A 17,820-nucleotide genomic window follows, 5' to 3' on the forward strand; every position below is an offset into this window, starting at 1 on the left:
GGAAGAACAGGAAATATGAACCAAAATTCTAAAAGCTAGCAGCAGTGAAAAGAGCATACACAAAAAGTAAACATTCTGTATCATTCTTTGAAAGTTCTTGATCTGAAACATAATAGTAATTTACAGAAAAAGAAGGAAATTAGAAGTATATGTCAAAACTTACACTGGCCTCTCCAGGTTTGCAGTCCAGCACAGTCTTAAGAGATTGCAAGGAATGGACAATGCACTGTTCAAAATGGGAAGGCTGAAAGGCAAACGACTTTTTAGCTTCTAAATAAGCATGTCATGTAAAATGAATACTGGAACAAGCAAACACATCAAAATTCCTATGCTATTTGATTAAAATCTTTATTTTCAACTTATCCTATACCCCCTTGATTTAAGTTGGGATAGAATTTCACCTTGGATATCTATTATTTCTACATTTTATTGCAGCAAAATCTTCTACAACAAGTAGATTGAAATGGCTTTCACATGAAGATGAAGTAAAAAAAAAATTGGCTTGGAGGACTGTTTTTTGTTTGTTTTGTTTTTTTTTTAATTCCAGGTTTCCAGACCTGAAGTAAAAACATCCTGAGGCACATACCAATTTCACTCTGAAAGTGCAAATAAGTTCACAGCAGCATAGTCATCAGTCTGTTTTTCTGGTCATTCTTTCTCTCTTCCCCTTAAGTCAACCTTTTCTCTAAGACTGCCTGTTGGTATTAGGCAGAAAGCTTTTGTATGATGCAGATAGGTGTCACTGTTCTACAAAAGCGGGAAGTAATTCATCCCTTTCAGTCAAAGAGAAGGATATAAAAGCTAAGCTGTGTGAACTCACAACAACAGTAGATAGCTTATGGCACATCACCCACTTAATGCTTAGGAGTAAGCTGTATTTCTGCAAATGCTGGGATGGAGGAAGAATATGAGAGTGATGTCAAGCTGAAAATCATGTAAAATTTCTAAACATCTGTTTATTATTATTTTTTGCTATTGATTTAGAAGAAAAAGAACAGTAAAGTGCTGCTGCTGTATTTTGCCATCATAAAACATCACAGCTCAGGAGAAGAAATCCATTCAGATACATGATTCTTTGCACATAATGAAACTGAGGAAAGCTGGCTCACTGACTTACTGTATCTCTTACCTGCAAGCAGTATTTCCTATCTTCTTAAAACAGTTTCTGCTGTAAGCCTAACACATTTCCAAGGAGAGTGATTGGTCCCTGTTTACACTTCTATTATGACAAAACATAATCAACTGCCACTACTGTCATGTCTCAACCACTGCCTCTGGGAATCTATGAAGATGTTGTGCACAAGGAATTCATGGCTTACTTCTAAATAGATAAAAAGCTGTTAAATAATTATTAACAAAGATTTTTTAGGATACAACCAAAATTAAAAAAATAATAAAAAAAATCAGCAGAGGATCTTTCCTCCTCCTGTCTGTCCATTTTACAGATGCACAAAGTGAAAAACAGAAAAGCAAAGGGACTTGCCCAAGTCACTGACAACTGAAACCAAGACGAGAAGCTACAAATCTGGTTACAACACTCAAATTCTCAACAACATCCCTTCTTACAATATGTATATTGTGACTGCCTCATGCCCTCCTACTCAACTTCAAACACGTATTTATAGAAGCAAGTAAGAAAAACTAAAAAAAGTCTGTGGAGCATTCCCTTAGATAATATACACAAAGCAATTCTCCCTCCCACAGGGCCTTTTTGCTTTCACAGGTTGTTTTTAAGTCACATCTACGAGGTGCTTGCTATGTTTTAGCCATTACTCAATACTGTTTATTTCCAGAAAGCATCTCACTAGTTTATCTGAATTAGGTTTCAAGTCACTTGCTATGTGTAGGCAATCTCCTAAATTAGTTGCTTTTCAGTTCAATTTCTCGTTATAACAGAGAAGTGACCTATTTATTCAGCTAAAGATCAATTCCATGGTAGTGTGCCTACTAAGTTATGAAGCATTTTGATGTGAACTGAACTTGTTATGACCTTAAAAAGAATTCTTTACTCCAGTAAACCATCCCTAAAATAAGATACTTGACAATGAAAGCTATTATTGTTTAACTCAGCAAAATGATACTGAAGGTCAGCAGTAATTGTCCTGATACGTTTAAATAATTGTACTTCAGGCAGACAGTTAAGCTACAGATCCTTATGTCCAATTCTTATTTCTTGCCTCAATATGTGGCACAAATTTACAAAGCCTTTATTAATATGCATTTTTAATGTGTAGTGGCCCCCATAAGTTGGCAAACAGATGAATATGCATACGGAAAAAAAGAAGTATATTATTTATTTTTAGATTTATAATGTATTTTAGATCCAGTAATTTATCACTAACTGGCATATGCTGAATTGATTTTGATTTTTTTAAAGCATTAATACTGCAAACACAGATCTAATTTTGAAAATCTTACTGATAGTTGGGAAGAAAACACTACTTATTTAATTAAAAATAATAAAACACAAGGTTGGCTAAAGTAAGAGTTACTAAAGGCTTTCTTTTAACATCCATAAAATAACAGAAACAAATAGAAACTGTACTTATGTAAGAAGTAAATTCTCAACCATTTTATTCTCGGTCTCGAACTCACCCTAGAACTGCTAAGTTTTATCCACTTTGATTCTAAATTTCACTCCCAGTAACTGGGCTCACTTAAGGAGTTTTTCAACATGAAGCCCGCATTCAGTTAGATAACATCAGTGGGAGAAGGAATACAGATACGATTCAATAGTGAAGTGGCAAAATCTCCAGATTAATGGAAAGTGGTTAGATTATAGCCAAAGAATTAACTTCTTACCTCTCCCTGAACAAGTGTTGTAATAAGAAACACTGAAAAACCCATCTTTTTGCAATTCTGAACCACTCTACTCCTCAAGTGAGAAAGGGCTGCTTTTGAAAGATGAAAAACTATGCATCTCAAAGACTCAAGACTGAGCTTTGTTCCCTATTCGTGCCACTTGTGGAACAAATGAGGTACTAGAATATCAAAATGAAGCTTTCATTTTGTTGGTAACATGTCAATATTAAGCATTTACCTCAAAAGAACTTCTCTGATAATTTTAGCAGACATAAGCTACTTCATCTCATTAACTTCACAATCTCTTCTGCACTTTAGAAAACATGACTGTCTAGTAATACAATTCTCACGTAATGTTAAAATTTCTTCAGACAAAAATTGAAGTACAAATAAACATTTTGAAAAAGGAAGAAAAAATAACTGTGTTTGGTGATGTGTGTACTGAGAGTGCGCACAGTAACTGCTCATTAAAAAAAAAAATCAGGATTTTAAAATTTCCTGTACTTTCATATTTTGATAAGTATAGACAGCAGTATGCACAAAGTCCAAGCTTTCAATTTTCTGGAGTACATGCAGAACAGTTTCATTGCACTTATTAAAAAAAAAAAAATCTGGCAAAGAAAGTGGCTACAACACACAGGTTTACCCACCAACGATGTCAAGCCTTCATTGTCAACAACCCAGTCTTCCTTTTCAGCTAGCCTCTTTATATCTGAAAGAGGGAGAAAGAAAAAAAAATAAAGGTGTTAATTTTCATTATTAAAAACTCCTTGAACTTGAAAAGATAAACCACAGACACTGGGACAGCAATGACTAGGCATACAAGCATATAGCACTAAAAGTCTAGAACTTTTCAGCCTTCTCAAACGACTAAGAACGAAACATGCACATAAGACGCTGGTGAAACCACACAGAGAAGCACATTTATGATACATGGCAAGAGTTGCATGAAGCCCACCTTTTACTGGAAAGCTTAAAATTCAGAGTATTACGAAGGCTCCGGGTTTGTTTTTATTTTCTACAATTTTTAATCACAAGATAAAATACTGTATTTAAGAATTGAAGCAGCTAGACTATTACACTCCAGCTCTTCATTAAAACTGACAGGACATACCACTTAGCGTTCTAGCAAAGATGAAATGGACAGCATATATATTCATAATTAACAGCTACAAAGCAGCTCAAAATCACCACACAGGGTTAAGGGTGCATGGTGCTAAACTTTCTTCAAAAATACATGAAAGCATATATATAAAACTCTTCCGCTATCCAAAAGGTACCAATTTGAATAGACTTACTGACCCTAACCCGGAGTTACGACAAAGTGTAAATCCAGAGCTCTTGTTCTGTAAACAAATTCCACTATGGACAAACTTAAAAATCAACAATGACGTAGAATACTTTTATTTTTTGGCTTTGTGGACTTATAAACAGAAATTAGATAAAACTTAACAGTTCAGATGAGCAAAACCAGGTAAAAAGACACATTTTCTCACAGGCAAATAGCTGCTCAGAACCATCTGTATATCACAAAACTTCCTCTTATATGAGGAATGATTTCAGTGAATTACCATCTCTTCCTCAAGGCCAAGAAAAGAGAGTAACTAATGCATGCCGAAAAGTATCTTTGCTACTCTTGGTGCTTTAACTGCTAATTTAAAAAGCTTGATATGGCGACAACATCCTGTAATTCCACATCTCATGGAAACAGTCTTACTGAGAATAAAATGTATTTAGAGATTGTAGAGAATAATTACTGATTCTTTATTTTAGCAAAGCTGATATATTTGAATACTGATTCAACCGTTATTTCCATGGGGCTTTAGGTCACACTGGTCAGCTTATACGTTGTTTTTTTTTTTTTTCCAATCCAGATCTGAGCTAGCACAAATAAATATTAGAAAAAAAGCCAACAATAATTAATTTCACTGAAATAATTTACTATATTCCAGTCAAATACACTCATGTAAACTCCCTGTCTGATTTGGCATTCACACAGTCAGGCTTTCATGACCTTTATCATGAGTGAACACACATGAGAGGGAAAGAACAGAGATTGCTCGAGTGTACCGTGTTTATATAAAATAACAAGAAAACCCTCTGTGTGGGCAGATTTGTCCTATTTAAATAGCTAATGGTAGAATGCTCTATCAATTGACCTGAATGACCCTATCAACTTATGACACGCAGTAAGAGATGAGACTGAGCCTTACATTAATAGTCTGTGCGGTTCATATTTCAGATAGCTTACAGAGAGAGATTCAAGCTCAAGAAGAGCCCTTTGACTAATACAACACAGGTAGATCTGAGACCCATTTACATAGCCCAGTGAGAATACCTATTAACTGTTCTTTCACTGATTCTCTAAAAACAAGAGTTTCTCCAACTAATCCAGTCTTGTCTAGAAAAATAATCTATGAGTAGGTAACTCACAGAGATCCAATTTCTTCATATTTCAAGTAAAATCTGAAACAGGGATAATACTTGCCCCATAGAGTGTAAGAAAGAATCTGTATACCTGTATGGCTAACGAGCTTGGTATTAATGTGGGAAAAATAATGTTAATGCTGAAGTGGGATTTAGTCAAATAATTAAGAGACAAAAATACAAATCATATTAATATTGTATAGAATAAATACAGAGACTTTTACACATGTTGTCCCTGAAAGTTTAAAAACTTGTTTAATGAATGTAGTCACCTACACTTAGCACATTTAAGGCTTGAGTAAGATACTTAGATTCATGTCAACCTACAGATAATGACAAATTGTATAGCAGAAAACAAAATTGATTAGACTGTAAATTTATTTTAAAAGGGTATGAAATGTTTTGTTGTTGTTTTAGCATTGAGGGTAATTAATCTTTTTTAGGAAAAAAACGCTGAACCATTAATCTGAACTTTTATTTCTGGAAGATTTACTTCACCTGAATTCAAGTTTCAGAATTAACTACAAGTTGATAAGATGAATTGCCTCTGATGCACATGGAGTCACATTCGATTTAGAGGACGTATTATTGGCCTTTATGATCCTGACATTTATAGCAAAAGCTACGCACACTGTTGGAAGCACAAGGATTATATTGTTTATGTTGAAAATATGAGAATTATACTGTGGAAAAACCAACAACAATATTTCACAAAGAGTTTTTTTTGTTTGTTTGTTTTGTTTTGTTTTTTTTTAAATTGGGTTTGGGGGTAGAAGGAAGACCATGCAGAAGACACAGGTAGGAGCTGGACCAGGGGCTTTGGCACAGAGGGCATTGCCTATTTAATTATTCACTTAGTGAAAGAACTCAAAAAAGAAAATAATAGGTATTTCTAATACAGAAAAGTGACATGATGAGATAAATCACTCGCATTGTAAAACTGCTTCAGCTAAGAGAAGACAGATCTCAACTACTGTATCCAACCAATTAAGGGAAGAAAACATTCAGAATACAACATTTTCTCAGAGCAGCAAAATATTTCAGTAATTCTTGTGAGATATTACAGAATTCACTTCCAATTAAACATCTGTAACAAACATGATTATTGTCTAGAATGTGGTTTGGTAAGCAGAGAGATGCAGTCTTTTATTACCTTCAGCTGTATGTTGTAAAGTCACTATAATGCAACGTACTCGAAGGTCTAAAATAAGATCCTGGATGATCTGAAGCATATCATTGGGTATCTCAAGTGCAGTAAGAGACTCAGAACTAAGCCTGGAAAGAAAAGAAAAAAATTAACCTGACATGTAAACCTTTAAGTCTTTTAAGCTGATAATAATACGCAAATGTTTTTAAAGTGGCTGTCAATACAGTAGCTTCATCCACGCTACATCTTTGAAAACTGGTTACCGCAGTCATAAAAGTGTACTTATTTGCTTAATTCAGAAGCATGAAAATAAAGATGTTTTTTTTCCCTATAATGTTAAAATAATGTCAATTCTTGCACTTTTCCTCCTGCCTTCCTGCAACAATCTCGTCCTTTAATCTAAAATTCCTTCTGGAGCAGAGATACCTTTTTTGCTATGTTCTTACAAATGTATACAACAAATCTTAGGTCTACAACTAGGATACTGAAGCATTATCTACCGGTATTAAACAATAACAGCCATCAAGGTACAATAAATGGTGATGTAGCCATGTCTCAGGTCATGATGGCATACACATTTCAGGGGTTAAAATACAGCTACTGCCAAGTGAAGAGTGAATTCATTAACTATTTTGTTGCCAGCAGGGACTGGCCTTAAACCACCAGATAGAGTAGCAGAGGATGGAAAAGATTACCTTCCATTTTTCCCTTTATATATACCAACACAAACCCTTTATAAATACCAACACAACAGCTGCTTACAAGAAACAGCACTTCAGCTTTTAAAAAATGACTGTTGCTCATAGACTGGAGTAATGGGCACAATACAAGTTTATTGCTTTTATCCAACTCCTGGGTGTGTGAGCAAGGACAACTCAAATGCAGTCATTGTTGTTTCTCCTACTGAACAAACATTCTGAACAAAGCTCAGACACTAGAAATTACCAAAAAACAGCAGTAGGAAAGCATAAGCAAATATGCTCAATAACAAGAGGAACCTTTCCAGTCATGCATCTGGAAGCTCTTTTTTTTTTTTTTTTAAACCCCTGGTAGTGGGCATAAATCCTCAAAGCACCATCATTAACTGCTAATTGCATTCCAGCTTCACAATGCCTTGACTCCAAAAATGTTATTGAGATTCTGACTGCTATCAGCTCAGCACAACTACTGAATCTGTAAATTTCATAAATCTGCATTATCTCAGCCATCCATAAAACACAGGGTGTAAGAGACATCTGTGAGAAGTTTAAGCAACATTACATTGCATAAAAGTCCTGTACTTAGAGCTGCTTCCATTCCCAAGTAAGCACACAGCTTTCACAACCCTTACTCTTCCTCATATAACTCACCCTAATGTACATACCATTCTGTCCCTACAATGAGGCTGAAGACTTGCAGGCAATGGCTTCATCTTATTTTAAGCTCCTATTTGTCCTATGGAACCTACTCAAACTGGGGAATGACAGAGTGGGATATAAGGTACAAAGCTGCATAACCACCCCACTCTGTATGATGCGTACAAACAGAAAAATTAAGATTGCACAGATTTTATTCCAACTCCTTGTAATTTGTCAAAATTTTATAATTTTTCAAATACAAGCAGAAAACAATTGTTTGTAAAAATGACTGAAAAGAGTAGGATCCTATCACGCGCTTCATGATGAAAATAATTTGGGAATTATAAAAATATGACATAAGCTACTACTTTGCAACTAGTAAGGTATATATGCAATACATAGACTATTCAGAAGAGTCTACCTGCTTTGTTGGCATGAGCATCTGGACAGTACTAAACAGACTCAACAAAAGGTACGTATCATTGCTAAACTCATCTCTAGTAAGAATTAACTACATATGAGTCAACGTGTGTAAGATAATAAAGAGGAAGGGTACAGTTAACTCTATGATCTTCTTGTTATTAACTTTGAAACTTGCAGGTAAAAAGTACAGTATCAAATCCAGGTAAACTTGAGTTTCCAAAAGATAATGACAATGCTTATATTCTCCACAGAGAAACGGAAGCAAATTCTGTATATTTACTGAGACATGTTGTAATTGATGACATGCGCATTACTAAGTTTATAAACAAAGAATTATAAACAGAATGACATCATAGGCAGGAGTAGCACCTTTCATAAGACAATTAAGAAAGTAAATGGTATCTTAAGAATGACACTGTAGTAAGAGGCATGTTATTTTAGCCCATTTTGGCAGAAATGTGAAGATGGAAAGATGATAAATGCATAGCTTCCTAATAATTCTACCCTAAGTAATCAAACCCCACTTCATGCAAATTAGTTGCTCAAACTTTTACCTAGGTGCTCTGGGCAAAAAAGAAAGAGAGAATATAATTATGTAGTAAGGCCATGAGACACCATGAATTAAACTTGGACTCAGAATCCTACATCTGCCATAAGCAATTTTCTGTGATTCTATTTTTGAAAACAAACAAACAAAAACTTTCTCAGTACTCAGAGTATTTAACAAAACAAAACTAAAAAACCAAAACCAAACACACAATGTGTGTTAAAAAATGTATACATTCTAGCAGTATCATCATATTGTAGGTCAACAGCTCCATTTACCTTACTGTCTGGATAACATGTGTTAGCCACTGGCCAGAAAGTTCAGATTTCATCTCCCAGCCACCATACTGTCTTGATTCTCCTTCTTTGAGGCTGAACGGAAGCAAAGCTCCACGGATAAGTTTCTCCAGAGAATGCATAACTTCCTGAATCATTTTCTGTATCAGAATAAGGGAAAGCAAAATCAAGCAAAAAGATCCACCAATATGCTTACGCAGCTATGCACGTACTTGCGATATGTAGCACCTTGTAACATAGGATATACAGAAGGCTCCTCATGCTAGAGAGTCTGGAAGGATGAGGCATAAAGGCATGCATGATTGAAGAAATCTGATTTTCAAGGTGGTGATGCTTAAGCGTCCTGCTAGGAAGGGCAACTGAAAGAAAGCTACATTTCCTTCCCATAACATACCTTGAAATCATTTTGTCTTTGTCTAGCGTTTTTCTTTGATTTTTCCATTTGGCCAGATTTTTCAGCAGTCTGGTGAAAACGAGAAAATTGAAAAGTGTAAGTATCTCATAACCGCTGTTAAAATAATTCTGAAAAAGGGGGGTTTCAATGTGAAGAAGTGAAAACCCATCACTGAGTTTGTGATGTAATTATAAAAATTAACTCATGCTACCTGAATAGGCAGAGACTATACCTATCAATAAACTTTACTTCCTGTTGGTCAGCATGCTAATGTTTAATTCTGAGGAACAATTATTTATTTGACACAAAGTTGAAGACAAGTCCAAGAGTGGCTCAAATAATACAAGCTTCATGAAATTAAACTATTCACATTAAAACGTTAATGAGAGCTAAAACATACATAGCCTAATTGCGCATCAAATTTCTATGAAGAAATGATTTTCTCAGCGAGGAAGCTACCCAGATAAGAATACTGATATGAAGTGACAGATGCTCCTTGGAATGTGAGCAATTTGGAATTGAAACGTGCGTAGGAGATGGTATGTTTTCTTTAAAACAAATTTTCCTTTTTTTTGTGCTCATGTGCTTCTAGAAACAGCATTTTGTTGAAAATATTCTTGAAATAATTCAACTAACTGAAAAAGAGACACTGCAAAATAACCAGCATCTTCATGGACAGTTCACGTTTTTGAAAACTGAGGAACATCACTGAGTTCACTTTGCATGAGAGACAGTTACAGTTGAAGAAAAACAAGGTTTGACTAATAGCCTTCCTGTTTGTAGTTACAACTTTCTGTGGAGTCTACTGAGAATACAAAGCAAATTATAGAGAAAAAGTTATTCAAAATACCATGTTAAGTAGATACAGTTTTATACTTAGAAAATCTCCTATTTTATGTATGTACAGCAACATCTACTGGACAAAGAGTGCAATAACATGACAATAGTTTATTCTCAGACTAAGTTTACTTTCAAATTATTAAACTGCAATACTATTATTCGAATTCCATCTGTGTTTCAGTTTTTTTAGGATAAAACAAGTATTTTGATTTGATACTAAATTAGAGAAAAACAGAACTATGGAGCTTAACAGTTTCAGAAAACAAAGTGCTATGAAACTGTTATACTCTAAAGCTGAACCGTAGAGTTTCAGACAAGGAGAACAAAGCTTAACAATTACTACTGTACATAATAAGCACTTCTCTCCTCTAATGCCTTAAAAAAGAAAAGAAGCTGCACTCCTTTAAACCTCAAGTATCAAATTAAAATTCACATTCTTGCTGCTGGATTAAAGAACAACAAAAAGTTCAGAAATCTTCGATATCTTTCTTTTCTTAGTGGTTTTGCTGAAGATCAATCTTAAATCTTTCCTGCACAGACAGACCAAAACTATTTTGTGGTAAGACCAACGGTTACTACCCAGATATGCTACTTCACCTAGTGTGATTCAAAGAACTACACTTTTTAAACTGTTGAAAATATCACGTAAATCTTTAACTGACAGTATTCTAAGACATACAAGCTAACCTTTCAGAAGTAAAAAGAACCTCCCCAGAAAACCCTTCAAACCAAACAAGAGAAAATAAATACAGCTTATTATTTCTAATTGGGGATTTTCTTTGTAGATTTGTTCAAGTCCATTGAATCGATCCTCTATACCATTTTCACAGGACTTTTCTCACAAAACAGTAGCAGTAAAGATGACTGCTTCCAGAATGTCAAGCTTCCATAATGACAACAAATAACAAGTGACACGGTAAATACATTTCTTATAAGACAATTAAGATCTGTATGGCTTCTTATAGAAAAAGATCTCAGGCTCAATCTTGAATGAGATGTGCTGACAGATACTACTAGGTACCCTGGAATAAACTTTCTACATTACACCACTCCATCCTTTTTGCTCCTCTCAGGTGACTTGTGGCAAGCAGATGCTCAAAACGAACTGAGAACACAGTCCCTTCTGTTTCCAAGAACTTACGGGTCTTACACGTGGATGAACATTGGTATTACATATGACCAATGGATCAGAAGAAGCCAAATACTTGGAGGTGAATTTCTTAAAAGCTCAGAATCTGGCCCAACAGAAGACGAGTACAGACACTTCGCAGGCTAACAGGAAAACTACTTTTGCCCCGCCCCCTCCCCCCCCTTTCTTTTAATAACTAACATGGAAACCATGTTTTAATGGGACATAAGGTCACTGCATTTTCCACTAGCAGTCATTCTCAAGAGCAAAATTTCTCAACCTCATTTACAGTTCAAGTCTCAGTTTCTCTTGAAATTGCTTTCCTTTTCATTGCACTCAGAGAAAAATCACAATAACTTGCAGTCGAATTTGTAAAGTCAAATTTCCAACAGCACTATTATCAAATACAAAAGTCACTTCCCTTATGAAATGAACAATTTTTGTGAAAGTCAACAGTAACAAAGTTTATTCTTGATTCTATTTCCTTCACGCAATGTTATGAGTAAATGTAAAACCTTTGTTTTGATTTTTATCAAGTGAAAATGTGATCATGAATAGAATCTATTTCACTGTAGCTAAAAGGACCTCTATATAGGCTATAGTACTTAGGAGTACTGTTTTCATATGAAAACTTTACAGTAAATAAGAGACAGTGGCAACAAATAGAACTGATAGCTTGAAAATTCAATTCTTCAGATAGAGAAGAAGGAAAATGGCAGAACAGCTGTCACTGTAGTTCTAATTTAGAGATAATTTTCCAGTGGAATATGCAACTGTGATGATTTAGGGTTGTAAATACAGCAGGATACTATAAGCATGACATGATGAGAATTCTCAACAGATTAAATGAGACTGTTACCAATAAACAAAAGTTTTAGGTATACAAATCTTTAGGTTCATATATATATAAATAAAGAAACCAATCTGAATAAAACTAGCTTATTTTCCACCTGTTTTGTTATATCCTGACTGACACTATATCTGCTTGTAGACCTTATTTTCATAGTTTTCTAGGATTTTCAATGACCAGCATCCGACTTGCAGTCACAAGACTTGCCAGCAATAGTTATGTAGATAAGGTGTGAATGAGCGCCTTGATATCGGTTAAAGGCACAAAACACTACATTTTACCATGCCTAAATCGTGCACTTATCTGTCACACTTTCTCCTTGGAAATATCCCAATACTCTAATTCTCCTGGAGAAGGAACAGCACGGCTTGAGGACCAGAAGTGAACTGAAACTTACTCTGTGATCAAATTTTAGCAATAACAGAAAACCAAAAGCTATTAAATTAATCCATTAATGAGTTAATTATCAAATGTGTCTTTTTCAAACCTGTAAATACTGTGCACACTAAAATGCCACATGATGGCATGAATCATTCTTTTTTTTTTTGTTTAATATCTTCTGCTGCTTGGAGTGTCAACATCATATTTACAGAACTCTAGAAACAAGATAATCTGAGCAAGGACTAGAAGCACAGATGACTACTGCAGCTATTTTCAGACAAGACTGTCTATACAGAATGCCTGCATGCCAGCACTCTGGGCCTGGTCATTTTGCAACTCTAGTATTGAACCAATCTTCACCTCCAAATTCTTAAAGCTCAAGAAATGAGTACTCCTATTCTAAAGAAATGAAAAATTTTCTCTATGACTTTATCTTCTGTACATCTCTACCCTTCATTCAATTTGCACTTTTTTCAGATCATCAAAGAAGGGAAGTTTTCCAGTTACGATTGAGAGATGAAACCACACAGATATTGACTCCAGCATCTGGAATGCACACACAGAGACAAAATTCAAAGTTACCCCAGTATATGCACTTTACTGTAGTTTATTGGTCAATATTTTTAATAAACTAAAGATAGGATCTCTCAAACGTGTAAGTGTTTAATTTATTTATTTTTAAATCTGAGAGGTTTATAAAACAATGCCATCATGTCTTCCAATGAAATATAATACATCAAATAAAATTATTACGGAATTTTGTTATTTAGAACTTATTTATATGCAAGAAACCATACCTCACTAAATAAACTTCCATTCACGTAAGAAATCCAGAGCTTCCAGAAGTTGGGCAGCTGACTTACAACAAGTTTTGTCAACTTTTCAACAAACACAACTTGCTGTGGTGCCTTGTATCGCCAGGCTAAAAGAGAGGAAACAGGAGGAGAAAAGTAAAACTATAACCTTTGCATTAATAACATAATACATACTGTAAGATTGCTGTTGCCTTGTATTGCAGAAGTGGTTATATATATTATTTACATAAAACCTTTCAGTGGAAAAAAATTAACAGCCTGATCCATATATATGCTCATAATTGGTACACATGCAAATTCACTCTTCTTTTCTCTTATGCTTTTAAGGTGCCAGAGCTATGTACCTGTACAAGTAACAGTATGCACCTGTACAAAGAAATCCTATGCTGTACCTAATGCAATTCACTTAAGAATCCATTCAGCTGTTCCTCTGTCATCGAAACACAAACGTAAAGTAACGTAAGAGCAATCAAGACATTAGAAATTTCAGATAATGACGTGGTGATACTAAAGGAACAGGGCTGCTACGATGGGTTTGTGATCAAGGCAAGCAATGAGAATGGGAAGACCACTTTATTTACAGCTCAAAGAATTTTCCATTGTAGCCTGTGTCAAGTTGCCAATCTCTCATCTTAGTTTCCATTTGTATGGTAAAATATTTTTTCTGGAACATGGGAGATGCCAACATTATTGCTAGAATCCAATAAATGTAACACAGATTCTTGACTGAAGAACACAATCAGAATTATCATATAACACTGTTGTATTTCTCACTTCACCAACCTCATTAGGGCCCTGATACACTGGCTGTTAAAAGAAAGTAGCTTACAGTTTGGCAGCAGACAATTTCTCTCAGTTGAGGGAAGGGAGGTAAAGAGAAAGCTGAAAATGGGCATAAGAAAGGTGCCAATCAATATGGAAAGTAAAGGAAAATGTGAAATACTTCTGTATAATCACCCACCTTCTCCACTGAAATTTTCTTGGTTATAATGTTTTTAGCAAACCATGATGTATAGGTAATTCTTACATCCTAAATTATTATTTTTATAATAATTATGTTATTATTTCACTTCAATAACTAGTGTCTACTTTAGAACATTAAGAAAATGAACATACTTCTGAAGAAGAGCCTACACCTTTATAAAGATCAGTGGTGTTTGTATTTTTTCCCTTTGTGTTCTTTTTTTTCCATTTTATTTTAAATAAATGTCTGTCTTTTATGAACGATAGAATTAAAAACATAATACTATCCTACATAACTCTGTGGAAATGCAGAGACATTTTGAGTGAAAAACACTTTTTGACTTTAATCTGCTAGAAAGTATTGCCTACACATAACAGGAGTTCACCAGTCAGGCAAAAATAGCTGCATAACAGCGTTAGGCACCACCACAGCCCCATTATTTTGTTGTGTTAGCAGCTGGCCTTGAATCTTCCTGAAGAACAGCACGCCTTCAGTGGTATCCATCTGCAGAGGTGCAGGTCCATTAATTATTGCTGTGCTTGCTTATTGGATGGAAAAACATCTGTTCAGTAAAATTTTCTTTCACATCACAGCCAAAAATTTTAGAGATTGTTGATTAGTATTCAAAAATCCCAAATCACATTGAATACCCACATTTATGAGAAAGACTGCAGTGCCAATAAAACCCAAGTTCTAACCAAAAGATTTCAATTCCTCCTAGAATGATATCATCTTTGCTAAAGGCTCCAGTGCTAACCTAAGGTTATGACCAAGAATATCTGTTCCTATCTGTAAGCACATTATTTACTTCATGCATGAAATTCTTTTCCCTTCTAGGAAGCCCGCTTTATGCTTATTTCAGAAGTTGTCTTAAGTCTCAGATTTGCAGACAGCAGATTTTTGTTAGAGTAACTTACTGCATGTAACGTCAAAAGGAATTTCAGGCCATAAATCCAGGATATTTTCACTTTTTTTTTTTTTCCCCTACAGAAAGTTCCAATACATATTAAAGCAGACATTTTCATATGTTTTATACATATATAAATGTTACTTTAATACCATACTTACAAATTCAAAGGACTTTCTTCAATCAGTAATGGACAGTGACAGAATTACACTGTGAGGAAAAGCCAAGAACCCACAACCCAATGCTATGCTCAAATTTGGTGAAAAACAAAACACTGTACAATCATCCTAAGGAGACAGCACATCATGATATACTTGGGATGGCACAATATCAGGCAAGGTTTGTTTGCTTTAGATCTCCATACAGAACAGCTAAGACAGATAAGCCCTCAATGCTTTCTACATATGCAGTAAGAAAAAAAGCAAAAAAAGCAATGCACCTGAATAGCAATGAACTTTGGCAGAGCCAACATATTCTGACTCTAGGGTCTTTGGATTGCATTCACAAGGCATTATGATGTTTTGATCCTACAGCTTTCCTTAGAAAGTTTAAGTTGCAGTTTATGAAATCTCCAAAACTTGAAGACATCTTTTCAAGGTTATGGATCCATAATTAAGACTCTAAAGCTAAATATAATCAGTTAAATTAAAATGGCCTAAGTGTAGCTATTTAAGCTGAGATGCATGTAAAAATTCATGTTAAGCAAAAGAAACTGAATTATCTATGCTGCTTTGCTACTTTGCAAAGTAGCATATTAATAGTGTTGCAGAAACTACTTCAAAACACACAAATACTATATAGAAACCCAAATTGCTTCCATTAAGCATACATGTATATTTTGAAATATAAACATTCTCTGTCATAACCTGATGTAATTTAATTGTTTCACTTGTGAAGTTACACTGTGGCAGCATAAGAATAATTATTTACTTCATTATTTTCTTCTATGCTCGAGAGATTCTCTTCATTTTATTTTTCTGCTTAAAAATATCAGATATTTACAGATACGTTATTCAAGGAAGTCCACAGATTTGAGAGAACAACATCAAAACAGAATAAAGCCAGAAATTAGAAAAAAATGCTTTCAGCATCAGTTCAAAACAGAATACCCTTCCCTATGCCTCTCCCAGCTGGTGTGTATACTGAACTTTCTGAAATAAAGAATTTATGTCAAAATTTGTGCTTCAAAATTTCAAGCAGCTTGGTAAGAAATGACCTCTCCTGTGAAATACACATTTTCTGTCTTACGTGATGTCACTATTAAAAGATTCCAGTGTTGCACTGAAGACAGTTGTGACATACACTTCATACACTCATGACAGAGCAGTTGTGGAAATGCTGCTCAAAATGAGTCATGGGCTTGTGTTTCTCTTTCTGTGTTTAAGGAATGAGAGAACCAGAACTGGATATCTAAAGTCACAGGAGCAGCTAAATGCAAGAAGATCTATAATAAATACACACAAAACGTGTGACAGCAGCAAGGGAAAAGTTGGTGGTTATGCACATGAAAAAAAACAAACTGTGGTACTGCAGAAAAGAAATAGTAAGCAGATTTCAGTTATAAGCTTCTTCATGCTTCCAAAAAAAAAAAAAAAAAAAAAAAAACCAACCAAGAAAAGAAAACCCAAAAAAACAGAAGACCCCCTTGGTAAGCAATGCTAAGACATGAATAAAAACAAGAAACATGAGTTCCAATGTTTAACATTTAAAATGAAGTTTCATAATTTACCTCCAAAACTTTGTCTTCACAGAGATCTAAGACAACCTGTGGCAGTAAGTAACACTAACAAAGACAGATGACTGGAAAGATTTGTTATCAACAAACCTAGACAATATATACACAGATTTGGGATTTCAGAAAAACAAAAGTCTGTTTTTCTGACTGTGACATAGTGGACATGGGTAAATGCAGGTATATGTTTCCAAATAGAACAGTCACTCACCATCATTGCGGCCAGACTGAAAACTGCTGCCTCTTTTCAGTGAAGCAGTTTGACTGAGATGGCCAATTGGAGATGGACGCACATCACTGTCCAGGTCTAGCATGGAGCTGTGGAGCAATGATGTGCCTAAAGAGGGAGGGGGGGAAAGCAGTAATAATGATTTTGCACATCAAATGATAAGAAAATGCAAATGAATTCTGATTTTATTTGGAAGTGATACAAGACTAAAGTTATCTAGCAAAAACAATCTTGCTTACTTGGAATGTTTGTTCATCTATATCACTGCTATTCAATAACAGTGCTTTTGACTCTCATAACAAAGCCAAAAATACTAGTACCAAGTGAGAAATATTCTTTGGTCTGTATGCCTCAGCTTTTACAGCTAAGGCCCTACAATTAATTGCTACAAAGCCATGGATAAATATGTATTTATATGACATTAATGACATGACAGACACTTTCTCATGGCTCATGACTGAATATACTTTTTGACAGTAAAGGTTTCCTGAGCTAGTCAAGTTGTAAAGGGCAGAGTATTCAACTGCTTCTTAGATATTTGACCTGCACAGAATGCAAGTAGTAACAGTACATCCATCATGAAGCAGATAAACTAACAGC

At 34.8% G+C, this 17,820-nt stretch overlaps 1 protein-coding gene across 23 annotated transcripts in view; it reads right to left on the reverse strand.

Annotated features, from left to right (window-relative positions):
- EXOC2 (exocyst complex component 2) overlaps positions 1–17,820 on the reverse strand; it is a 366,065-nt gene that overhangs the window by 46,292 nt on the left and 301,953 nt on the right. For 22 of the 23 annotated variants that reach the window (XM_046924334.1, XM_046924284.1, XM_046924332.1 and 19 more), the window contains 7 exons: positions 17,203–17,328; positions 13,371–13,495; positions 9,374–9,442; positions 8,962–9,119; positions 6,383–6,504; positions 3,453–3,514; positions 164–244 (listed from right to left, as the gene is read on the reverse strand). In XM_046924334.1, the coding sequence (XP_046780290.1) occupies positions 164–244; positions 3,453–3,514; positions 6,383–6,504; positions 8,962–9,119; positions 9,374–9,442; positions 13,371–13,495; positions 17,203–17,328 (743 nt within the window). The remainder of the gene's footprint in view (positions 1–163; positions 245–3,452; positions 3,515–6,382; positions 6,505–8,961; positions 9,120–9,373; positions 9,443–13,370; positions 13,496–17,202; positions 17,329–17,820) is intronic. The other variant, XM_046924352.1, reaches the window with a different exon arrangement.

Source organism: Gallus gallus, chromosome 2 (genome assembly GCF_016699485.2).
Source record: "Gallus gallus isolate bGalGal1 chromosome 2, bGalGal1.mat.broiler.GRCg7b, whole genome shotgun sequence".
Classification (NCBI taxonomy): domain Eukaryota; kingdom Metazoa; phylum Chordata; class Aves; order Galliformes; family Phasianidae; genus Gallus; species Gallus gallus.